General features: G+C 35.3%; 1 protein-coding gene across 1 annotated transcript in view; it reads right to left on the bottom strand.

Moving 5' to 3' along the window:
* LOC111155239 (component of oligomeric golgi complex 5) overlaps positions 1-26,743 on the bottom strand; it is a 300,576-nt gene that overhangs the window by 69,993 nt on the left and 203,840 nt on the right. The window contains exons 9-10 of the mRNA XM_022515352.1: positions 20,003-20,084; positions 3,084-3,288 (exon numbers count right to left, since the gene is read on the bottom strand). Of these exons, the coding sequence (XP_022371060.1) occupies positions 3,084-3,288; positions 20,003-20,084 (287 nt within the window). The remainder of the gene's footprint in view (positions 1-3,083; positions 3,289-20,002; positions 20,085-26,743) is intronic.

Here is a 26,743-nt window from a genome sequence, read left to right as displayed (position 1 = left end):
GAGGTGAATCTGTAGATCCATTTTGGAAATATTACTATCTTAGTGATGTTAGGTCTAGTGATTCATGAACATGAAATGTTTTTCAATTTACGTAGCTCTTTGATTTCTTTCAGCAATATTTTATAGTTTTCAGAGTATAAGTTTTATACTTCTTTTGTTAAATTTCTTCTTTTAAGTATTTTATCTTTGTGGTATTACTGCCATATACAGTGTATCTATTAATGCCACAAATCCAACAATAAGTTGTTATAATTATCACTCTACAATCTGTCACCATTTCCATAGCACATTATAGTTCTGCTCCCACCTACATCCTTTATGCTCTTATTGGCAAATGTATACACATATATTGCATTTCTATATGTTACAAGCCCAACAATGCATTCTATACATATTTTATACAACTGCATTTTAAATCAGTTAAGAGAAAAAAGGAGAAAACACGCATTTATAGTATCTTTTATAATTCCTAACTATCTTCACTGGTGCTCTTCATTTATGTGTACTTGAATTACTGACTGAGATGACCTGGTTTTGGGCCTAAAGAACTTCCTGTACTATTTCTTGAAGTCTTTACTTCTCTTCATTATGAACAACAGCTTTACTGAATACGGGATTGCTGCTTCAGAGTTTCTTTCTTTGAGCACTATGAGCCCACCACCTTCTGGCCTCCTCTGTTTCTGCTGAGAGGTCAGTTATAAATCTTTGGGGCACCCTTATAAGTGATGAGTAGTTTTTCTTTGCCTGCTATCGAGATTTTCTCCTCGTCTTTCACCTTGGACACTTACACTACAATGGGTCTGTTTGTGGTCTTTATGAGTTATTCCTACTCGGAGTCTGTTGAGCTTCGTGGGTGTGTACATTGTTTTTCAATAAATTTCGGAAGTCTTCAGCCATTATGTCTTTGAGTATTTTTTTTTCTTCTCCTTTCTCTCTCTCATCTTATTGTGGCACTCCCATTACATATGTGTTGGTATGTTTAATGGTGCCACACAGTTCTCTGAGGCGCTGTTTTTTTTTCATATTTTTCTATCTGTTCTTAGGCCTAAATAAGTCTAGTTTCCAGTTGGATAATTTTTTTTAATGCTAGTTCAAATCTATTATTGAGTCCCTCTAGCGATTTTTATAATTTTAGTAACTGAACTATTCAACTGCAGCATTTCCATTTGATTTTTTTATAATGTTCATCTTTTTATCGATAATCTCCATTTGATGCAACACTGTCATCATATAGTTCTTTAGTTAATCATACTTTTAGTTCTGTGCACACAGTTCTAATGGCTAATTGAAGTCTTATTCTATTAAATCTGATGTTTGGTCACTCTCACAAGCAGTCTCTGTTGCTTGTTTTTTATACCCCCCTGCCCCGCTGCCACTCAGTGTATGGGTCATACTGTTATGTTCCTATGTATGCCTCATTATTTTTGTTAGAAACTGGACATTTCAGATAATACATTATTGCAACTCTGGGTACTAGATCTCTGCACCTCTAGGGTTTGTTATTGTTATTTGCTTGTTTTGTGACTGGCTAGATTATTTTAGTGAAGTTTATTTCTTCCCATAGTGTGAAACCTTTGTCAGAGGGCCACACCTTTGGGTATGCTCACAGTCACCCACAGAGCACAGTGGTGCTGACAGGGTTCTGTTTCCTCCCTTTCATGGACCACGCTCCTTTTTAATTTTAAGGAAAGCACAGAATACAAAACAAAAATTCTATCTCCTGGAAATAAACCACTATCACCATTTGTTGTGTATACTTCCAGACCTTTTTAGGGGCAAGAATATGGGTTTAAAAATAAAACTAAGCCAAAAATAGAATGAAAATATATTATTTTATATAATGTTAAAAAATGTATTAGGTCTTTGTAGATCAAGAGATGAGGGCAGTTCTCTTGCTCCTCTTCCATTAGTTCTTATCGAATCTCTATGTTTAGCAGAAAAGAGTTATTGAAGAGAAAAATGTAGTTTCATTCTATCTTCCCAGCCATGCCATTTATTTTGCCAATGAAAACTTCTACGTCCTATATTTCACTAGCCAGAACTTCTTACTACAGTGGATACAATTTAAGTATTTAGAAAAATAAAAACTGAAAGAGAAACATTTATATCCACCCAACATTTTTTTACAAGGTAGGTGATAAGAATCTGCTGTTACCTGAGTCAGCCTTGTCACACTAAATGATTCTGGTGTTTAAAGAAAATATGCAAACCAATCAATTCATTTGTTGCTCAAAGAGAAATTTGAAAATAATATTCTTTTTTTTTTTTTTAAAGATTTTATTTATTTATTTGACAGAGATCACAGGTAGGCAGAGAGGCAGGCAGAGAGAGAGAGGAGGAAGCAGGCTCCCTGCTGAGCAGAGAGCCCGATGCGGGGCTCGATCCCAAGACCCTGAGATCATGACCTGAGCCGAAGGCAGAGGCTTAACCCTCTGAGCCACCCAGGTGCCCCTGAAAATAATATTCTTTTTCCATTTAGGAGGAAAGTTGGCTGCTTTAAACTTACTGATATGGTATACTCTTTTCCAAAGTTGCACCTAACTACATACACTGTATGTTATTTCCAAAGTTGCACCTAACTACATACACTGTATGTTAGTTGCGCTAACTGCATACACTGTGCTTTATGCATAAACTAAGACATTTCAGGTTTAATTGTGACTATACTCAGTTTTTTCCTACCAGACTGAGAAGCTATCCCAGCATAAAATTTCCCCTATAGTTCCTGAACACACCAATTACTTTTATATCATATTTATTCCTGTGGTCCATCAATAATGATACTATCTGATATAATTATAGGTATATTACCAATTAAAAGATAGTGACCACATATGCTGATCTCCTACCTTTTACTCACCCTACTTGGTGCCGTACTTTATATCAGATTCCAGTTAGGAACCAGGCTGCTCAACTAATGACTTATTCATTTATGTGCTGCAAAGTCTTCTGCAGTCTACATATAAATCATGATCATTACAAATATGTAGAAGATTAGTATATTCCCATTTTCTAATTTTTAATAAAAACAGAAGACAAAATCCTTATCATGACAACAAACAGATCTGATTAAATAAACATACTCATAATCTGGCTTTTTTGGTATGAAGATGTCTTGTGTGTCATCTTCAGTATGTTGTAGGTCAACATAGAGGTCTGTAGTTCCACTTGCATTAAAGTTTCCTTGCATATTTTGGCTGTATTGTTGAAGACGCTTCCATAAGTCATTATAAAGACGTAATAATTTAGGGTATTCTCCTTCGAATGCCTGTTTCAAAAACATAGAAGCTGCCAAGCAAAATAATAACATGATAAACAATGTAATAAATGTTATATTATAATAACAAGATAATATAAAAAATATAAATATAAAATACATAATAAATATTTATTATGCTATATTATACTAATGATGGTAGTATAGAATACTATCATCATTATTTATTATTTAAATAATATTAATAATAAATAATAATATAAAAACAGTAACAAGATAAACAATAAAACCAAAATGTGGCAAATAAATTTTCTTTTGTATATGTTGATGCTACAAATAGCCTATACTAAAGGACAAACCAAATATCTATTCTAATGAGACTTTTAAAAATGCTAGTAAAAGTAATTTTCCTCCTAAATTATCCACTGCATTTGATATGTGAACCATATTTTGAAGCCTAATCTATAAAGAAACAGACAAATCAACAATTATAATTGAAGATTTCGATTACCTCTCCTGCAGTAACTGATAAAACAAGTACACAGAAAATCAGTAAGCATATGGAAAATCTAAACAATACCCAAATTCACTTAATTGATATTGATATAAGACTTCATCCAAAATAGCAAAGTACATATTTTGAAGTAGAATAACAAGACCAACAGTATTTGATGCCATAAAACAGTCTGAATAGATCTAAAAACCTTAGATATAAAATATATCTTTTATATAGATATAAAAGATATAAAATAGATCTAAAAAAAAAACAGAAAGAAATCTTCAAAAATCCCGAGTAAGTACCCAGAAGTAGAATTGCCAGATAAGATATGATAGTTCTATATTTAATTTTTTTGAGGGACCTCCATATTTCCACAGTGGCTACACCAATTTACATTACCACCAACAGTGCACAAGGCTTCCTTTTTCTCCACATTCTAATCACTTGTTATTTTTTGTCCCTATCCCTTTTAGCAAGAATATAAAGCATACAAAGTCTCCTCCAACCTAACTAGCTAATCTTGAATCCACTTACAATATGAAAATGACCACCCTTATTATCTCACAGAAAAAAACAAAGGTCACCCAAAAAAATCCCTTCAACTTTTTACCCTCCATTCCCCTATAAATGTTTCTAGTTTTCAGCTTTCTGCACAGGAATCAAGTACCCATTCCATAGAACACACACAACAGAGTAACAGTAATAATACTACCTTCAGTAACATGATTTACTGAAAAGAGTTCATGGGCTTTTGGGTGGAATTCTCATTGTCCTTTCATTATATACCAATAGGGCTAAAAAAACTATTATGAAGTAGTCAAATAAGTAAAAAGTCGAATGAAAGAGTGCCTCTCCGTGTGGTTTTGCCACCAACTGGACAAACATCTATCTGCATTAAGATTTTCCATTTTACTTTTGATTTTTAGTGATATCTTCTTTCATTTTCATTCCATTTTATATAAAATTTTATATATAAAATATATAAAATCTTACATAAAATATTTATAGGACAATGAAACTAAATCTGCACAACAAAGTACATTTGAAGAAGCCTATAGCTTTTATCCCTGGTCTCCCTAATGTATTCTTCACACACACCCTCCCGTCTGCCCCTGCTACTGGTAATCATTTTTTGGATTTTATGGTTTATTCTTCCATTTCTTTTTTTTTTTCTTAAAGATTTTTATTGATTTATTTGACAGAGACAGACAGCGAGAGAGGGAACACAAGCAGGGGGAGTGGGAGAGGGAGAAGCAGGCTTCTCACTGAGCAGGGAGCCCAAAGTGGGACTGGATCCAATGAGCCCAGGATCATGACCTGAGCCAAAGGCAGACGCTTAACGACTGAGCCACCCAGGCACCCCTATTCTTCCTTTTCTTAAAAATATAAGTCAAATGTGTATTTATGTCACTCCCTAACTTTGGTAAACAACAGCATACTGCACACATATTTCTCCACTTTTTAAACTTAATATCTTGGAGATCATTCCATAGCAGCATATAAAGATATTCCTCATTTCTTTTTTTGGGTCTCTTTCTCATTCTTTCTCTCTCTCTCTCTTTTTTTTAAGATTTTATTTACTTATTTGAGAGAGAGAGAATGAGAGAGAGACACGAAAGTGGGGAGAGTTAGAGGGAGAAGCGGACTCCCTGCTGAGCTGGGAGCCCGATGTGGGACTCCATCCCGGTACTCCAGGATCATGACCTGAGCCAAGGGCAGTCCCTTAACCAACTGAGCCACCCAAGCGTCCCTCTCATTCTTTTTAATAGTTGCATGGCATCCCATTCTATCGACGCACAGCTTGTTTAATCACCTAAGTGATGAACACCTGGGCTACTTCTGGTTTGTTTCTATTCCAAATAATGATCCAATGAATAGTCCTGTGAATACATCTCTTCATGGTTTTGCTAATACGTCTACAGAATAGATCCTTAGAAGCAGAACTGCTGAGTAAAAAAGCAAATGCTTATATGACTTCGTTAGATACTCTGAACTCCCCTCTAATAAGGTCTGTATTTGAGTTCACAATGTGTGAGGAGTGACATTTCTCCACAGGCTTATCAACAGAGTGCGTTTTTAAACTTCTCTGATTTTTTTTTGCTCATCTGATAGATGAGAAATGGTGTCTCTATGTACTTTTATTTTGCATTTCTCAATTCATGGGGAACACTGAGCATCTTTTTCAAGTTAAAGGAAGCTACCTTTTTTTTCTTTAGGATTGTTGGTCTTTTTCTTCTCATTTTAGCAGCTTTTTATAGTACGGATACTAGCTTCTTTTCTATGATGTAAGTTATAAATGTTTTTCAAGTTTGTCACTTGTCTTTTTATTTTGCTGAGGTTTTTTTCCTGCCATGTAAGATTTTTAATATAATCAAATCATCAATCTTTTCATAATTGCCTCTAGATGTTAAATCAGTTAGAGAAGTTTCCCCTATTCCTAGCTTACTCACTGTTTTCTTCCAACCCCTGAATGGTTCCATAGTTTACATTTAATTCTTTGATCCATTTGGCATTTCACTCTACTCTTCAATTCTGAATGTTTTATCCATTTCCTAACAACTGGGTCACATTTGTGTGTTCAACAAATCCACAAGAAGGATTTAATTAAATATCTTAGTCTATGTTAGCTTTCTTTTTCTACCTCAGTAAAAACTGCTTCATGTTTTATGTTGATGACATAAAATCTTAATTGCGAAGGATCAAATATATAATGGTATAAGGAAAAAGGTAAAAAGTATTTGATATTCTATTATCCTAAGATAATCACTCCAACATTTTTGTACTGTCCTTTCATGTCCCTGTTTATCATACATACACACTGTTATTTTCTTTTCTTTTTTTTTTTTAATTTATTTATTTAACAGACAGAGATCACAAGTAGGCAGAGAGGCAGGCAGAGAGAGAGGAAGGGAAGCAGGCTCCCTGCTGAGCAGAGAGCCCGATGCAGGGCTCGATCTCAGGACCCTGGGATCATGACCTGAGCCGAAGGCAGAGGCATCAACCCACTGAGCCACCCAGGCACCCCACACACTGTTATTTTCTAAAAGCACTTCACATTAGGATCTCATTTAGCTTGTAAGAGCTTACTATTTTTTTAATGAAAGGTATTTTTATTTTTAGTTTTTCTGCTCAATTTCCTTATTCTTACAGCCTTTAAATATTAATTTAACACTTTAGGCATCCATTTCAACAGCATGTCAGTTACATAATGAGCACTCTGCTTTGTGACAGGAACACAATATGGAACAGAGGTACTGATAAGCTTTTTCTAGAGCCTGGTGGAACGTACAGACAAGCAAGGAGGTGGACCATTATGAAACGGTGGGATAATTACTAAAATTGGGGACATACAAGAGCTTTATGGGAGCAGAAAGAGGATGTCAAACCCATATCTAAGCATGTGTATGGGGAGGGAGATATCAAGAACACTTCATTTCTAAACTGAGATTGGGGAAACGAATGTGAGTTATCCATATGAAGGGGAGGATACAGACATGTGTTTCATGTAACTGTAAAGATGAGAGAAGATGATTTATTCACAAACTAAACCTCCATTACAGAGATAAAAAAATTAGAAAGAAAAAAAAAAAGAGCACTGATAAGAAGGGACTAGAAAAGTCATGTTGGGAATGTATCCTGGGAGTAACAGGGGAAGAAGAGTGGAGGCAGACCAGGGCTCCCACTGTAACAATTAAAGAAGCAATATACATTTTTTTATAAATTCAAGCTTGGACCAAGCAGAGAACCTCATGCTGGAGAAAAAACTAGCAGAGCTTTTAGTGGTTCACGGAACTGGAGTATAAATTTAGAAACTTAAGGACTCTCAACCCTAGTGTCCCATGGAAGATTTAGCTAGCTATGGACTTGCAAGGGAAGCTTGGGAACTAGGTCTAAAACTTCAAAGGGCAGAAGTAAAATATGCTTGATATTTGTGGAAAACATATTGGAAACAAAGGCTAGCTGAGGGGAGAGAACATGCCACAAACACATGCAGGTCTTCCTTCCCATGAAGACATTCACCAGATTCTGAAGTTTCATGAAGCAGAAGGCTGAAGAGCCTTGTCTGGAAACCTCTGGATGGCAGAGCTAGATCAAACTCAGTCTTTCAGGGACGAGGAGACAAAGACCCTCCAACCTCTCAATTAAAAACCATGGGAGAAGCATCCCCTCCCCCCAAATAAAGAAAAATTAGAGATAGACTGAATCTTATTAAAACTGCAACTACCCCAATCCAACCCAATCCAAGAATGAGTGGAAACAATCAACCTATTTATGTACAACTAGACTGCCAAAGGGGGAGAAAAGAGAACAGTAAAAGGCTTCAGAATATGTGAATAAAATCTTATGAATCAATCAGACAGGCAGTTGTACAGAAATGAACAGAAACTTTGAAAAAAACATATCAAAATAGCTCATTAATATGTGGGAAAATGAGTATCATGAAACACTAGGGAAATAAAATTAAGACCGCAATGTGATTTGAGTAAATGTCCGCCAAAATGGTTAAAGGAAAAAAACACGAACAATAGCAAGTGCTGACAAGGATGTGGGAAAATGCGGACTGCCAAGGAAAGTTTAAATTGGTGCAACATTTTAAAAACTCTTTGGCAGTAACTATTACATACTGTATGAGTTTCTATAGCTGTTGTAACAAATTACCACAGATTTGGTGCTTTACTATAACATAAGCAGATTATCTTACAGATCTGGAGGTCAGAAAGTACAAAACTGGTCTAAGCCAAAAGCGAGTTATCAGCAGAGCTGTGTTCCTTCTGAAGGTTCTGAAGGAGTTTTTCCTTGACTTCTCCACCGGCCTATACCGCTTGGCTTGTGGGCCCCTTCCCATAATCACATCTCCTCCTCTGACTCTCCTGCCTCTCTCTGACCCTTCTACAGGCCTCTGTGACTATATTGGGCCCGCCTAGATAACCCAGGACAATCTCTCTACCTCAAGATCCTTAAATCACATCTGCAAAATCCCTTTTGTCATGTAAGGTAACATGCAAATCTCTATGCAACATATAATTCGGTCCACTATGTGTACCTATTTTCTAGTCCCAGGTTTATTCCCAGTAAAAATGGACAGAATTGTCATAGTAGCATTACTCAAAATAGCTCAAAACGGTTAACAATCCAAATGCCCATCAATAATATGGTGGATAAATATATTCAGATATATCTACAAAATGGAACATTTTACAACGTTGAGAATGACCTACAAGTGCATGCAACAATATAGAGGATTCTTAGAAGCATGCTGAGCGAGAAATGTCAAACAGCAAATATAACAATACAAACTGGATCATTTTATCTGTATAAAATAATAATTTAAAAAAACTGTGTCATTAGAAATGAGTGAATACTCTTATATAGGAGAAGGGCAGGCAAAACCAGGAGACCTGAGGGGAGGTCCTGGGTCAGGTAATACTTTGTTTCTTGATTTTGAGGCTGTTCTTCATCTTGTTACATAGCTATATTAATGTAATACATATATTATATTATTTTATTATTAAGTCTTAAATTACAATAAATGATTTTTTTAAAAGATTTTATTTATTTGACAGAGATCAAAAGTAGGCAGAGAGGCAGGCAGGACCGGGGGGAGGGGGAGCAGGCTCCCTGCTGAGCAGAGAGTCGATGCAGGGCTCGATCCCTGAGATCATGACCTGAGCCAAAGGCAGAGGCTAAACCCACTGAGCCACCCAGGTGCCCCTACAATAAATTATTTTTTAAGAGTAATTGGGGAGCCTGGGTGGCTCAGTCGATTACGTGTCCGACTCTGGATTTCAGCTCAGATTGTGATCTCAGGGTTGAGGGACCAGGCCCCGTGTTGGGCTCCTTGTTCAGGAAAGTATCTGCTCATCCCTCTCCCTCTGCTCCTACCACCCCCCACCTGCTCACATGCTCTCTCTAAAATTTATCTTTTTTAAGATAAATAAAATCTTAAAAAAGAAAAGAGTAACAGGGAATCAATGAAAAATTTTTAATCTTTTAAAATTTTTTTTGTTTTACTGATATAACTGACTTGTAACATTGCATTAGCTCAAGGTGTGCAATATAGTGACTTGATATATATATATGAAACCAATATACATAAATACCTATTTATATATCTACCAATGTAAGATTAAATATCTTTTTTTTAAAGATTTTATTTACTATTTGACAGAGAGAGAGAGAGATCACAAGCAGGCAGAGCAGCAGGCAGAGAGAGGGGGAAGCAGGCTCCCTGCCGAGCAGAAAGCCCGATGCGGGGTTCAATCCCAGGACCCTGAGATCATGACCTGAGCCGAAGGCAGAGGCTTAACCCACTGAGCCACTCAGGTGCCCTAAGATATTGAATATCTTTTATAAGATATATATATGAATACATATATATATTTATGAAACCAATATAACATATTTGTTAACATAAGATATATATACATGAGATATATATATAACCAATAAAAGATTTTTATCAGAGAATTACATGATCAAATTTTCCCTGCAAAGAAAGTCTCCAAAAACGTATTTGATGGCTAAGACTCACCTTCCTCTAGGTTCTATAAACTTTTAGTACTTTCCTTTTTTTTTTTTTAAGACTTTATTTATTTGAGAGAGAGAGAGAGAGAGAGAATGAGAGAGACAGAGCATGAGAGAGAGTGGGGAGGGTCAGAGGGAGAAGCAGACTCCCTGCTGAGCAGGGAGCCCGATATGGGACTGGATCCTGGGACTCCAGGATCATGACCTGAGCCAAAAGCACTTTCTTAACTAACTGAGCGATCCAGGTGCCCTAAACTTTTAGTACTTTCCTAAAAAAAGACTTCAGTTCTCAACAACAGTTATTCCTCTTTTTGAACAAACTCCAAGTTTTTGACTTTAGGTACTAAACACAGGGTGCTTTGGAAGGTCTCTTATAAACCCATTTGAACTCTAAAGTGAAAAAGTGCTTCAACTGCAGAGATCAAAATTCTAAAAGTCACTTTAAATGAAGATGGGAGATGTAATTCCTAAATATGTATTTTTAAATTGTACATTGACTTTTAAGAAATGTATCACAATTATCAATTAACATGCACATCATTCTAACATTTAAAAAAATCTACATTAAAGAAAGTACTCATAATTCATAAAGGTTGCTTATCACCCTACTTCTCAGGACAACTAGACTCCTGATTTATCACTATATTTTTAAAAAGGTAAAGAAAATGAGTTTTAGCATACATGTCAAGTATTAAAGCTTTCTAAATCTTAAAAGATATATATCTCTTCAGTGTTTCTCTTACTCACACTTGGTTTTCCAAAGCACTACAGATATGTACCACATAGCTCTCTTAATTGTATGAATCATCTCCTTGAGTTGCATAAGAGTTTTGAGAGAATGATATTATACAAAGGTTTTAAACATTTTTTTAAAGATTTGCTTGCCAGAATATTTCAAACATATTTCAAAAAATGTTTTACGTTCTTAAGCTTTTATCAGAGGACACTGGCATTTTTTCTTACTTGATTCCTCCCTCTTTTCTTCCTTCCAGTCAACAAGCCCTTATTGAAGTCCTACTGTGCGACAGTTACTTTTTTAGCTATTGAAAATACTGCTGTTATCAAAATAATATTTTTATTAGATTACATTCTAGTGGGGGAAAGGGGATCCAGACATGATAAATAAATAATATGGTATATTAACAAGTGATAAGAGCTATGATGAAAAATAGGGCAAAGTAAGGGGGATGAGACATTCTGGGAAAATCATCAGATAAAAAAGAAGAATTATGTTCTAATTTCAAAGAGCTTAAAATGGTAATGTTTATCTTGCCTTTTTCTACTAAGTCTTAAAAAATATATATATATCATAACACAACAGGATGGTCAACAAATACTATTACCTAGGAAGTACAATATAAAAGCAACAGACATAAAGCTTAGAAGTCATTTTGTAAATAACTATCACCAATAGATAATTAAAGTGGCAGATACCCTATAGAAGCTTTCAAGGTGACAAGTTCAAGCTCCATTTTTAATAAAGTAAATTCACTGTTGTGGGTTATATTTTATTATACCTACTAGAACTTCTTTTTACTCAGCATGAACATTTATAATCAGAAAGAACATGTTCCTAAATAGGAAAATTTCCCTTTAGATATTTTCTGCCAAAATATTACTTACTTAGACAATCTGTTACATTGTGTATAATCTTCAACTCTGCAGATGGCTGCATTCCTTAATATTGCCTGTCTATAATTTTAAGAAGTACTACAGCACACTTCAGGGACTGTATGTGCTATATAAATGGAAGGTGCTTTACAAACAACTTGCTTTGGAGTTCTCCCAAAGGAAGTTATTAAAGTAATAATGCTATCAGAAGTAACAAACTACTGAGAATGTGAAATATTAATGGAATTTTCTGCCCCAAATATTCTATTTCCTCTCAGTAGCTTCTTCCGACTACACAGGCTAGAAAGGTCCTGTAATGAGAACTGGAAAATATCTCCTGGATTTGGTAATTAAAAAGGTAGGTCACTGCTTACTTTAATGAGAACAATTTTGATAGAATGGTGGCAGACCGCTGGAGTACACCTAGTCGAGAAATCAACAGGCTGGAAATGAAGACAAAAAACTGCAAACTACTCTTTTGAGAAATTCAGATAAAAAGAGAGATCAAATAGTAACTAAAGAGGAACTCTCTAGTTTTTAGTTTTCTACTGCATTAGAGTGACTTGATAGGTTTCCTGAGAGGAAGAAATCAAAAGAAAAGGAGAAACACAAGTTAGAACAAAGAGACCAAAGAATGGTGTTGCTTCCAGCAAAGGGTAAACAAAGCAGAGAGGTGGCCAACAGTGAATGGGTAGCTCTGAAGAATAGGATTGTCACCTCACTCTCAGAGATCCACTGGGAAGAAAGTAAGGCTTTTCTTAGAGGGAAGGTCCAGGATATTGAAAGAATTTCCTAATGCCACTAATTATCTTAATAACCCAGGAGATGGGGCTGGTCACTGAGAGTGAGCAGAATGGGAAAAGGAGAGCATGTGAAAAATGTGAAGGCTTGTAATGCTTAAGGATGATGAGAAAGCAGATGACCAAAGAGAAGTAAATGACAGTACCATTGAACGCACACATACCATAAACATTTTGAAAGGTACTTTTAACTATTACTCTTAAAACTAGATGAGGTACTTCTGCTTCTTGTCAAGGTGGAGTAACAGGGACCAGAATTAACCTATCTGAAACAGCCAAAAAAACAACAAAGTATATGAAATAATGGTTTTGAAAACACCATGCATTCAAAGATAGCATGTAATAAAAAACAGTGATCCCTGAGAGATAGGAAATAAATGAGGTGAACCCTATGACCACCCAGTGTCATTGGGGACTCACTAACAAGTCGCAACAACTCAGTTTTCTACCCTGCTCACAGGTACTGTTTATTACCAGAAGCTAAGGCGGGATGCCAGAAACTACAGCTCCAAACAGGCCCCAAGATCCAATTATCGACTGGTTTGATCTAGTTTAGACACTGTGTTAACCCTCCAGATGACCTCATCTAACTGTAATTAACAAAAACACACCTAACAGCCTATGACCCATCCAACTGTGCCCATTTAGGGGAAGAAAAGAGGTGGTACTCTTGGTTCTGAAGCCTCCTCCTCCTTCCTGGAAAAAACCCCTCTGTTAACATGCTTACTAGCCCCTTAATTACCCTAACCCCATAAAACCCAATTGGGGAGAGGGTGACTTTAGAGCATGAGCTTCCCTTCTCTATTCTCTGGCCATTGAATAAATTACATGCTTGCCATCAAATACTGTATTGTTTTTGGCCATTTGGCAAAAGGTATCGACCAGGGAAAGAACCTACCACTTCGGTAACATCAGCTTATTTCCTACGAGGGGCTTCCATAGCCTGGAAGGGGAAGAGCCTCCTCTACCCCTACTGTCCCAAGGACCAAGAAAACTGAACCAACTAGAATTCATGGGACAGAAGACCAGAGAGAAGAGAGCTGTTCAAGAGATTAACTGCGGAAATCTGCAAATGGTCCACCATTAGTACTCAGCAAAACGTTATGCAGCATATGTGTGTGAGAAAAGTTCCAGAGTCTGGGGGAAGAAACCATACAGGATTAGAAAGAACATACCTGTTACTCACATATGACTGGGAAGCAAGCCTGTTCCTGACAGCCAGGTTAGAAAATCTTATAATTCAGAATATTTGGTAGAGTACGAAGAAAAATATTGCCTCAGGAGTAGAAAATAATTAGGTCTAGACCAAATACTGCTCAGGTTTTGCTAGTGAATTTTAACAAGCAAGACTCAAAAAAACCAAATTGTTTCTAAGTAACTTGACAGTATCTAAGAACAAGAATATTTATAGGAAGATTAAAGTGTTAGTATCAAACACTGTAAAATTCATGTCTGATACCCAATAAAAAATGATGAGACATGCAGAAAAGTAGGAAAAAACTATCTGTAAGAAAATTCAATCAGATCCAGAATTGAGAGATGACTGAATTAGCAGATAAGGACATTTCCTTTGTAGCCTCACCTCCACTCATTATCTGTGTGATTTATTGGCAGGAAATTTACCTTACACAATTTCTACTAAAAACCAATACTAAATAATACTGGAAGGTTCAACTGGTTAAAGGTTTGAAATTTTTCAATAATGCTAAAGGCAATTTTCTTTGATATATTCCTGCCATTCAGAGAAGGGATATTCAAAATAGGAAATAAATTTACACACTACAGTAAAGAAAACACTGACTTTAACAACTCCAAGCTTTCAAAAAAGATTATAAGTGTATTTTTAAAAAATAATTTATTTTTAAAGAGAGAGTGAGTGCGGGAGTGTGTGCATGAGGGGGGAGAGGAGCAAAGAGAGAGAGAAGGTCAAGCAGACTCCTCCCACCCCAACTCTGGGCTCCATCTCAAGACCCTGGGATCATGACCTGGGCCAAAATCAAGAGTCAGACAGACACTTAACTGAGCCACCCACGTGCCCTGAGTACATTTTTAATAAATGCTTAAAAACAGGTATCTTGCATAGCCATAAATGAGCTTTTAACATTAGTATTCTTTTATTCTATCTAAAAACTGAGGTTTCAATCAATTTTATAATCATGCTTATATATTTTGTAAGTAAATTTACATCTTTGTATTTCCTTTCTGGCATATTAGTAAATACATTCCATTAAACATAATTGGCTTATGATATGAGAAGTTAAATATTAAAGAAAACTTCATGGTGATTATTGTTTTCACGAAAACCCATTACTTTCATACATGGTGTGAGAAACTATTGAAAGTCTGTATTTACATACTATTACATCTGAATATTTGAAAAATTACCTCCTAAAAATAATTCATGAATTTTAAATTTCAAACAAACATATCAGTTTCAAAATACTCATTTAGTGAGAAAACTGTTAACAAATACTGAATTGAAGGTACAGATATATAGATGCTTTTTTGCTATTTTAACTTTTCTATATGTCTGGAAAAATAATAAGGTGGCATGCAGCTAAAATACTGCTTATAGATAAATCTGCAGCATAAACAAATTAGAAAAGGAAGGGTTAAGCCAATAATCTAAACTTAGCCTTATTAAACAAGAAAATGAGCATATCAAACCCAAAGCAAAGCAAATAGATAATAAACACAAGAGCAGAAAGCAATGAAATTGAAAATAAAAAAGAGAAAAATCAATGAAACGATGTGTTGGTTTCTTTCTTTTTTTTTTTTTTAGTTTGACAGACAGAGATCACAAGCAGGCAGGGAGGCAGGCAAAGAGAGAAGGAGGGGAAGCAGGCTCCCCACTGAGCAGAGAGCCCAATGCGGGGCTTGATCCCAGGACCCTGGGATCATGACCTGAGCCAAAACAGAGGCTTTAAACCACTGAGCCACCCAGGTGCCCTGAAAGTGTTGGTTTCTAAGAAGACAAAATTAATAAACCTCTAATTGTAATTATTAGGAATAAAAGAAGAAACTAATGATATCAGGAATACAGAGCATCACACATCACATTCCACATACATCCAAAGGGTAATAAGGAAGGATTACAAGCAATAATTTAGAAAACTTCAATGAACTAGTAAAAGTCTTTGAAAGACAAACTACCAAAGCTTACCCAAGAAGAAAGAAATGGAATAATCTAAGAAAAAAAGTTGAATTTGTAGTTAAAATCTTCACACCAGGAAAATTCTAGACCCAGATGACTTCCTTGGTGAATTCTACCAAACATTTAAAGAGGAATAATGCCAATTTTACATAAACCACTTGAACAGGATGGAATACTTTTCCATTTTTTCTCTGAGGTTTGCATTACCCTGATACCCACACCGGAAAAAGTCATTAAGAAAAACTAAATATCAATATCTTGTAAACGCATTCAACAAGCCTTACACTCAGTTTGAATCCAACAATATATAAAAAGGACAATGTATCATGACTATGTGAGGTTTATCTAAGAACGCAAGGTATTAACGTACTAAAAAACAAATCCATTTGAACATCTTAAAGGATGCAGAAAACACTGTAAAAAATATTAACAATAGTATTAAAAAAAAACTCTCAAAATGTAGAAATGGAAGGGAACTTCCTCAACCTGATTAATGGCATCACTGAAACATGCCATTAAGATATTAAGGTGGACTGAATGCTTCCTAAGACTATAAACAAGGCAGAAATCAATTCTACACTACTGGAGGTGGTAACCAAGAAAAAAAATGAAAGGAAGCCAGACTGGAAAAGAAGTGAAACTGCCTTTATTTGCAAACTATATGATCATCAATATAGGAAATGTTAAAAAAATCTCCAAAAACTACCAGACTAATAAGTATGGGTAGCAAAGTCAAAGATATAAGGTCAGTACCCAGAAATCAACTGTATTTCTATATTCTAACAATGAACACTCATAAACTAAAATTTTAAAAATGCCATTGACAATAGTATCAAAATATATGAAATAGTAATAAATTTAAGAAAAGATTTGCTAGATTTGCACACTAAAAACTATATAGCACTGATAAAATTATAAAAGACCTAGATCAATGGGGTATTCTACTCATGGATCAGAAGACTCAATACTGTTAAGATGTGAATTTACCACAAAATGATCTGCAGATTCATCATGTAATCCTAATCAAAGTCTCAGGAAACATTTTTATAAGAACAACAACCTAATTCTGAAATATTTATGGAAAAGCAAAAGGCCTAGAATAAGCAAAATTATTTTGATAAATGAAATAACATAGAAGAATTTACAATTTTGTGATTACAAACCTAGAGATGCAAAACAAACAAAGAAACAAAACAAGAGAAAAAGAAAACTCTAGAAATAGTCTTACAGATATAATCAATGATTTTCCTAAAAGATTGCCAGAGCAGTCAATGGGTAAAGCATAATCTTTTAGATCTATATTCCAAGAAATAACCTTGACCCTTATATATCATACAATAAACAAAAATTAACTTCAAATGAACTTGGTAAAACTTCTGGAATAAAATATAGGGGGAGATACTTCTGGCCTTGGGTTAAATAAAGATTTCTTTGGTCAAAAAAAAAAAAAAGAAAAAAAGAAAAGAAAAAAGAAAAATTGGTAAGTTTGACTCTATCAGAGTTAACTTTTATCATTTGGAAGGCCATGTTAAGGAAATGAAAAGGCAAGCCACAGACAAAAGAAATATATTTGCAAAACATACATCTGAGAAGGGACTGTGAATCTAGAATGTATAAAGATCTTTTAAGACTCAGTAATAAGAGAACAAGCAATAAAATAAAAAGAAAAAGCCATTAATTTTGACAAACACGTGACCAAAGAAGATATGTAGATACCTAATGTGCCTGTGAAAACATGAGTCATCACTGGTCCTTAAGCCAGTGAACACAATGAAAATCCACTACACGTTCATAAGAATGGCTAAAATGAAAACAACGGACAATATCATGGATAGATAGGATGCAGAGCAGCTGGGGTTATGAAAGGCTGTTAATAGGATGCAGAATGGTACATCCATCTTGGAAAGCAATTGAACAGTTATTTACAAAGTTAAATACATACTCATCAAATGATCAGGCAATTCCACTCATATTTTACCTGCGAATGAACACATACATCTACAAAAGACTTCTATGCAAACAACTGCAGTAGCTTTACTTGTAATAACCCAAAGCTGTAACAACCCAGTGGTCTCCCATCTGGGGAATAGATAAACAAACTGTTGTATACTCTATACAATGGAATACTAATCAGCAATAAAAAGCCTTTTTTTTTTTTAACCACTTTTTTTACCACTGATATACGCAACAACATGGATGAATCTTACAATAATTATGCTGATACAAAAGAACACAGCCTATGTGATAGGAGTTTTACAAAAATTTAGGAAAAGTTAACTTACACTGACAGACAATTGATCATTACTTGCCAGGAGCTGAGAGCTGGGAGTAGTAGGTGATTACAAAAGTACATGTGGGAAATTTCGGGGGTGATGGAAATTTTCTATATCTTCATTGTGGTGATGGGGAAAAGGATAAAAATGATTTCAAAACTCATAGAATTTTCTGCCTGTAATTGGTGAATTTTACTGTATATAAATTGTATCTCAAAAAAGCTGACCAAAATAGATACATAATGAAAAGAGGTGCACGGTCTTCTTGGAGTAGTGTAATTTGTAGAAGTAAACGGAGTGAATCAGTTCTAAATACACCCTCTGCTTATGTTCTGTTTGGCCACACATGAATGAAGACCTCCTCTGTGGTCACTGTCGTGCTGCATATTTCCTCAGAAATAGTAGGGAGGCCAGGGTGCCTGGGTGGCTCAGTCAGTTAAGCGTTTGACTCTTCATCATTTCAGATCAGGTCATGATCTCAGGGTTGTGAGATCAAACTCTGCTTCAGGCTCTCACTGGGCATGAAGCCCAGGAGATTGAGCCCCTCGTAGGGCTCCATGCTGGGTGTGGAGCCTGCTTAAGATTCTCTCTTTTCAGGGTGCCTGGGTGGCTCAGTGGGTTAAGCCTCTGCCTTTGGCTCAGGTCATGATCTCAGGGTCCTGGGATCGAGCCCCGCATCAGGCTCTCTGCTCAGCGGAGAGCCTGCTTCCCTTCCTCTCTCTCTCTGCCTGCCTCTCTGATACTTGTGATCTCTGTCAAATAAATAAATAAAATCTTTAAAAAAAAAAAAAAAAAGATTCTCTCTCTTCTCCCATTGCACCTTCCTGCTCCTCTCTCCCTCCCTCCCTCTCTCTCTCTCTCTCTCTCTCTCTCACACACACACACACACACACACACACACACACACACAATAGTAGGGAGGAAGGCAGTTTATTCAACTCTGGATTACCACTGACTAAATAATGTTCACATCTACTACATACTTCCAGTAACATTTGTAAGAAAGAATTTACACACAAACTTCTAAAACCCTTTTTACATTCATTGATTAGGCAGGCAATGCCATTATTTCATGACCAAAAAAAATTAACAAATTTTAGAGATTGTGTTTGAACAAGCAACTTTTAACTCATGATGAAGGGTTTTTTTTTTTTTTTTAAGATTTTATTTATTTACTTGAGAGAGAGTGAGTGAGAGAGAGTACCAGCAGTGGGAAGGGGTAAGGGAGCGAAAGAAGCAGACTCCCTGTTAAGCAGGGAGTCCAAAGCAGGGCTCCATCCCAGGACCCTGGGATCATGACCTGAGCCGAAAGCAGATGCTCAATCAGCTGAGCCACCCAGGCACGCATGATGAAGGCATTTCATCTGCTCATTCATCACATCCTCATTTTTTTTTCACCATGTAGCTATTTTTTACTTACTTACTTACTTATTTACTTATTTATTAACATATAATGTATTATTTGCTTCAGCGGTACAGGTCTGTGAATCATTTGTCTTCATAATTCACGGCACTCACACCTCATTTATAATAATAAGGAAATAATATTAAGTCTTGTATTTTAATATCTTTTAGTTAGAAACTAATTCTATAAGCACCAACTAAATTCTTCCACATTAACTGCTTTATACCCTTTATATTGGAAAACTTCAGAGTTCCTCTATGTTTGAACTATGGAGAATTAACTCATTCTTCTGGAGAATTTTATTACACATACTAATTTAAAAAAACAAAAAATTAACATAATGTTGATAAAACTAAATATATGGTTAGCAGAAGAAATGATAATTAGACAATGAGTTTTCAAAAAATGTGTATTATAAACCAATTAAGCAAAACTTCTTAACATTACATTTTAAAGCACGTGGAAAACTTTAAAGCATGTGGAAACGAAACTAACTACAAAATAAGTAACATACTTACAATCTGTTGCCATGCGGAATTGAGAAGAAAGTGCCTGAGTAACAGAATTCCAAAAAGTGTACAAAATTTCAGCTTGTCCATCCTGTGACCCAAAAAAGGAATGTATTCATTAATTATTAAAAACTGTAATGGCTAAGAAGATATAACATTAAAAATTTAATAAAAATGTACTTAAATGAAATCTTCTAAGACATCTATCAAACAATGGAATTAAATAACTAAAGAGAAATATATAGATGACTCAAATTATGCTTCATGTTCTCATGTCCAAGTAATCAGTCATCACCCTCTGCTACTTACTAGTTGTGTGAGCTTTGGGCAAGTTGTTGAATCATTCTGAGCCTCCTTCCATCTCTAAAACGGTGATGGTATCAGTATTTCATTGCAGTATTGTTTCATTGCAGTGTTATTATAAGGATTAAAAAGTTTATAAAAAGTAGTGTTGGGATAGTCCCTGACACATAATAAGCCCACAGTGAATTTAGTTATTACTATTATAATTTCTTCCTTACATATACAGAAGGTAATTGTGTGACCATAACAAAATGATGAACACAGCAAGCTTAGACCAGAATGATCACCAGAGTATAATTCACCAATTACAAAAGAGAACTGCTTAAAGTATAAATACAGTTAAAAGTATTTTTTTAAGATGTATTTATGTATTGAGAGAAAGAACAAGTGGGGGAAGAGCAGAGGCAGAGAATCTTTCAACCAGACCCCCTTCTGAGTGAGGAGCCTGACTCCAGCTGGATCCTACAACCCATGAGGGCATGACCTGAGCTGAAACCGACAGTCAGATGCTTAACCAACTAAGTCACCCAGGCGTCCCCTATTAACAAATTTTAAAAAGTCACAGGAATTACTACTTTTCAGCACAATGTTTCATCCAACTTTGAATAAATGTTTTAGAAAGCAATCACTAAAAAGAAGAGAGTTTCATTTGTTTCATTTGTTAAAACAGACAAAATAATACTGTTAAACCTGAATCACACTTCTAGAAATTTTTCCAAGTACTTTTAAGGCATTTCTACATGTGTGGTACACAGTATCAAACTGCCAATATTCTACTTTTGAAGTATGAATATGACAATTCATATGTTTAGCCCCAATAACAATAAAATACACCTAATATTCAAATATGTGATGGATATGAGAAAACTCTAATTCTGTTTTATTTTGGACTTGTAACAAATAAAATTCCAATTTTTAAGGTTATAAAAGAAAAACTGACCAATGAAAAGTACTGATTTTTCACTTGTATACCTATGCATACATACTTCTGTTTTCATTGTTTCTTTAATAAATTTTTTGCTTTGAATCCAACTGAGTATTGTATACTCTAAAAAAGGCAAATCAAGTAATTGTTCATTTGCTACGCAGTGATCAGAAAATAGATTCAGAGACCTAAGATTTTTTTTTTTTAAAGATTTTATTTATTCATTTGACAGATAGAGATCACAAGTAGGCAGAGAGGCAGGCAGAGAGAGAGGAAGAGAAGCAGGCTTCCTGCTAAGCAGAGAGCCCGATGTGGGGCTCGATCCCAGGACTCTGGGATCATGACCTGAGACAAAGACAGAGGCTTTAACCTACTAAGCGACCCAGGCGCCCCCAGCGTCCTAAGATTTTATGTGATATGTATATTGCATATCATGAACCTTAAAGGAAGTGTCTTCATACTAAAAAACTTTTAAATATACCACACATTAACAGAATGAAGGACAGAAAGAACAGGATCATCTCAACTGATGCACACTGAAGCATCTGACAAAATTCAACACTCTTTCATGATAGAATCACTCAAAAAGCTGGGAACAGAAATTACCTCAACATGATAAAGGTCACATATGAGAAGTCCAGCAAGAATAGCAAAATGGTGAAAAACTGAAAGCTTTTCCTCTAGATAAAGAAAATCTGATGACTATATAACTAATTCTACACACACATATATACATGTGGGGAAGAAAACTTGGGTCAACATTGCTTAAGAATCCAAGTACAAAATTCTCAGATATGAAAGAGCAAATTGATTTCAACAGGTATTAAAATAATTATTTGAATAATCTAAACAAGTAGGATTTACGCCCCCAATGTAAATATTATTTAGTATTAGGAAATCTATTAATAACTTAATGTCTCAAATAAGGAAATCCTCAGACTAACTTAGCTGAGTGAATTCAAGGCAATTAATACTCTTGAACTTAATAAAATACTTAATACACAATCATTTTTTTAAATATTCATAGAAAATAATCCATAAAATGGTAGTAAAAACCCACAAAATTTAGAGGTGCCTGGCTGGCTCAGTTGGTAGAACATGTGACTCTTGATCTCTGGGTTGTTGAATTTCAAGCCCCATGTTGGGTCTAGAGATTACTTCAAAAAATAAAATCTTAAAAAAATACAGTACTTTCTATCTTATCTATTTTTAAGTGTACAGTAGTGTTAACTATATGTATCTTATTGTACAACAGACCTCTAGAACTTTTTCATCTTGCAAAACTGAAATGTGATACCTACTGAACTCCTCTTTCTCCCCCTCAGCTCCTACCAACCACCTATCCTGCCTACTTTCACTTTCTAAGAGTTTACCTACCTTAGTATACCTCATGTAAGTGGAACCATATCTTTTTGAATGGTTTATGTTTCACAATGTCCTTAAGTTTCATCCATGTTGTAGCATGTGACAGGATTTCCTTTTTTTTTTTTTTAAAGATTTTTTAAAATTTTTTTTATTTATTTGACAGAGAGAGGGAGATCACAAGTAGGCAGTGAGGCAGGCAGAGAGAGAAGGGGAAGCAGGCTCCCTGCTGAGCAGAGAGCCCGATGTGGGACTTGATCCCAGGACCCTGAGATCATGACCTGAGCCGAAGGCAGAGGCTTAACCCACTGAGCCACTCAGGCGCCCCGGATTTCCTTCTTTCTTAAGGCTATATTCACGTGTGTGTGTGTGTGGGGGGGGATATTCTCTTTATCCATTCATCCATCAACGGACACTAGGACTGTGTCTCTGCCTTGGCTATTATGAATAATGGTGCAATGAACATGGGTGGGCAGATACTGCTTCCGGATACTGCTTTCAATTCTTTTGGATATATATCTCCAGAAGTGAGATTGCTGCATCATATGGTAATTCTATTTTTAAATTTTTGAGGAACTTTTCATACTATTTCTCAGCCAGTTGTACCATTTTATATTCTCATCAACAGTGCACAAGGGTACCAAAGTCTCCATATCCTCACCAATACACTGTTCTTTGATGAATGCAAAGAATTCTCATTATTTTATTTTGCATTTTTTTATTTTGCATTTCATTATTTTAATTTGCATTTCCTGATGACTAGTGATGCTGAGCATCTTTTCATATGCTCTTAATTACTTCTATGCCTTATATGCCTTCTATAGAGAAATGTCTATTCAAGTCCTATTTACACATTTTTTTTAATACAGTTTTTTTTGCTGTTGTCATTGAGTTGTGGGAATTCTTTATATATTCTGGACACCAATCCCTTATCTGATATATGACTTACAAGTATTTTCTCCCATTTTGTATGTTGCATTTTCATTCCTCTGTCACAGAGAAGTTCTGAAGTTTGATGTAGTCCCATTGGCCTAGTTCTGCTTTTGTTGCCTGTGATTTTGATGTCTTATGCACGAAATCGCTACCAAGTCCAATCTCATGAAGTTTTTGCCCTATGTTTTCTTTCGGGAGTTTTATAATTTTAGGTTTTACATTTAGGACTTTAATTCATTTTGAATTAATTTTTGTATATGGTATAAGAGAAGGGTACCTTTTTTTTTTTTTAACAAGGATTTCCAGTTTTTCACAGCACCATTTGTTGAAGAGACTAGTGACAGATAATTTGTGTGACCCTCCTTATTCTATGTACCATTATTTGTTGTTTTATCTGAAGTTAATACTATCATTATTGCTTTCACTTGAGAAATGTTTGTCACTCCATTTATTCTTATTCCATATTGTTTGCTTTTGATGTGGTGCTTATAAATATTTTTATTTTTAAATATAATTTTTTGTCTTTTAGTAAGAAATTACAAACCAAATATGTTTACTTAATAGTTGTTCTTGCTTTTATCATTTCATTTTATGCTTTCTTTGTATTTCCTTTGTTTTCTCTGTTTGTTCTGTGGATTATTTTCATTTGCTTTTATCTCCCCCAGAGGTTTTTTTTCTTGTATTTCTTTCAGATGTGTCATTATTCCTACAATTAACCATAAATTCCTTTGAGGTAAATCATCTTTTGTAATTCTACAGAACTACTGAAACAGATTTCTAGAAATAGCAAAAGAAAAAAAAAGTGAGGGGAGATGTAAACAAATGCTGGCATGATAGAAATGAAATCACTGTCTTAAAGGGATCCCTGCACTCCCACATTCACTGTAGCATTTTTCACAATAGCCAAGACATGGGAATAACCTAAGTGTCCATTTACAGATGAAGGGATAAAGAAAATGTGGCATTTGTATAGATATATACAATGGGATACTAATCAGCTGTAACAAAGAAGGAAATCCTGCTATTTGGACAAGATGGATGGACCTCTAGGGCATTATGCTAAATGAAATAAGTCAAACAAAGAAACAAAACTACCATATGATCTCACTTCCATGTGGATTCTGAAAAAGTCAAACTCAAAGAAAAACAGAGCAGAATAGTGGTTATCAAAGTTTGGGGTAGGGTGATGTTGGTCAAAGGCTGCAACCTCAGTTATAAGATGAATAAGCTGTGGGGATCAAGTGTACAGCACAGTGAGAATCATTAACATTACTATGTTATATACGTGAAAGTTGCCAAGACAATAAATCTTAAATGTTTCCACCACACACACATATACAAAAAGGTAATTATGTGAAGTAATGGACACATTAACTAACTCTATTGTGTTAATCATTTCAATATAAATACATGTAAAAAATATCATCACATTATATAATTTAAACTTACACAATGTTATATGTCAATTTGTCTCAATAAAGCTGAGGGGGGGAAAAAAAGAAATTCTTCAAGGCTTTAGAGAATTGCCAAAATAAACAAGAAAATTCTAATTCCTTGACACACTCTTTTGAAAGAAAATATTGAGTCCCAAATAATCCGGTTACCTTTTCCCCTTAGTGACAAGTCACTCAAAACTTGCAATCCATGAAGTATATATACTTTTAATCAGAGAACCCAGACAAACCTTCGCTAAGAAAATGACATTTTCAGGGGCGCCTGGGTGGCTCAGTGGGTTAAAGCCTCTGCCTTCGGCTCAGGTCATGATCCCAGAGTCCTGGGATCGAGCCCCACATTGGGCTCTCTGCTCAGCAGGGAGCCGGCTTCCTCCTCTCTCTCTCTGCCTGCCTCTCTGCCTACTTGTGATCTCGGTCTGTCAAAATAAATAAATAAATAAATAAAAATCTTAAAAAAAAAAAAAAAAGAAAGAAAATGACATTTTCTGAATGTGCTTTATGAAACAGTCACTACAGCATATTATATCTCATTTAAACCTTAAAACAACCCCTAAAATGTAAACTCCAAGACAGCAGAGGCACCATTTTTGTCTGTTTTACCACTGTAATTTCAGCATTGAGAATGTGAGCCTGACAGAAAAGGCACACAATAAATATGTATTGTATTGTATTGATGTCTTATGCACGAAATCACTGTCAAGTCCAATTTCATGAAGCTTTTGCCACATTTTTTTTTTTCCCTTCAGGAGTTTTATAATTTTAGCTTTTACTTTTAGGACTTTTTGTATAAGGTGTAAGGTAAGGGTGATTTTTTTTTTTTTTAACCTGGACACACAATAAATATTTATTGAGTAGACAAAAAAATCTCAAAAGAAGGCATTCTTAGTCCCTTTCTAGAGAAAAAACAGAAACTCAAAAAGATAAGGTGACCTACTTAGAATTAAATAGAAAGTAGCAGAACTGGAATTTGATCTAAGGTTTGTCTGATATATAAAAGTATTATTCTTCCTTAACTGGACTTACAAAGCCTTTATGATTTTATTTTCTCAGGCTATTGCTCCTGTTTCAAGATTCAAGCTTGTGGTTCAGAGATTCAACCACACTCAAATTCTTTCAGGTTCTTGAAGGTTCTTTTGTAGTCCCTCTTAGTTAGCAGCTACTAAAACCTGTACCTCCTTCAGAGTTCAGTTTAGGTATTTCCTCTCTCGGTTGCCCTACGTTTGACACACTCTGTTCTATACCTCTAAAGTATCCCATATTCCCCATAATGATATTTTCCTATGCGAGTAAAGGAACATAGTAGTGGTTAAGAAGAGGAACTCTGGAGCCAGAATACTGAGGTTGAAGTCCAGACCTCACCACTGCCTGTGACCATGGATAAGTTAATTTCTCTATACTCTAGTATCCTCACCATTAAATGGAAACCCATTTCATACATTTACCATGAAGATTAAATGGGTTAATTCTTATGAAGTGCTTAAAATGATGCCTGGCATAGGAAGCACTATATAAATATTTGCCATCACTGCTAATACTCTTTGTGATATATAATCAAAATAACTAATATGTCTGTATCTCCAGTGACTGATACATAGTACTATCTACTATTGTTGTAATGGTTACTTTTATGAGTCAACTTGACTAGCAATGGGGTGCCCTAGGTATTTGGTCTACATATTTCTGGTGTGTCTGTCGGGGGATTTCTGGATGAGTTTAACAGTTGAATGGGTAAAATGATGAGACCCAATCCCTCATGTGGGTGGGTCTCATCCA

The sequence above is a fragment of the Enhydra lutris genome, unplaced genomic scaffold (assembly GCF_002288905.1).
Source record: "Enhydra lutris kenyoni isolate GAN:26980312 unplaced genomic scaffold, ASM228890v2 scaffoldscaffold40, whole genome shotgun sequence".
In the NCBI taxonomy this organism is placed as follows: Eukaryota; Metazoa; Chordata; class Mammalia; order Carnivora; family Mustelidae; genus Enhydra; species Enhydra lutris.
Note: the sequence above shows the minus strand (reverse complement) of the source record. Positions and strands in the feature narration are given on the sequence as shown.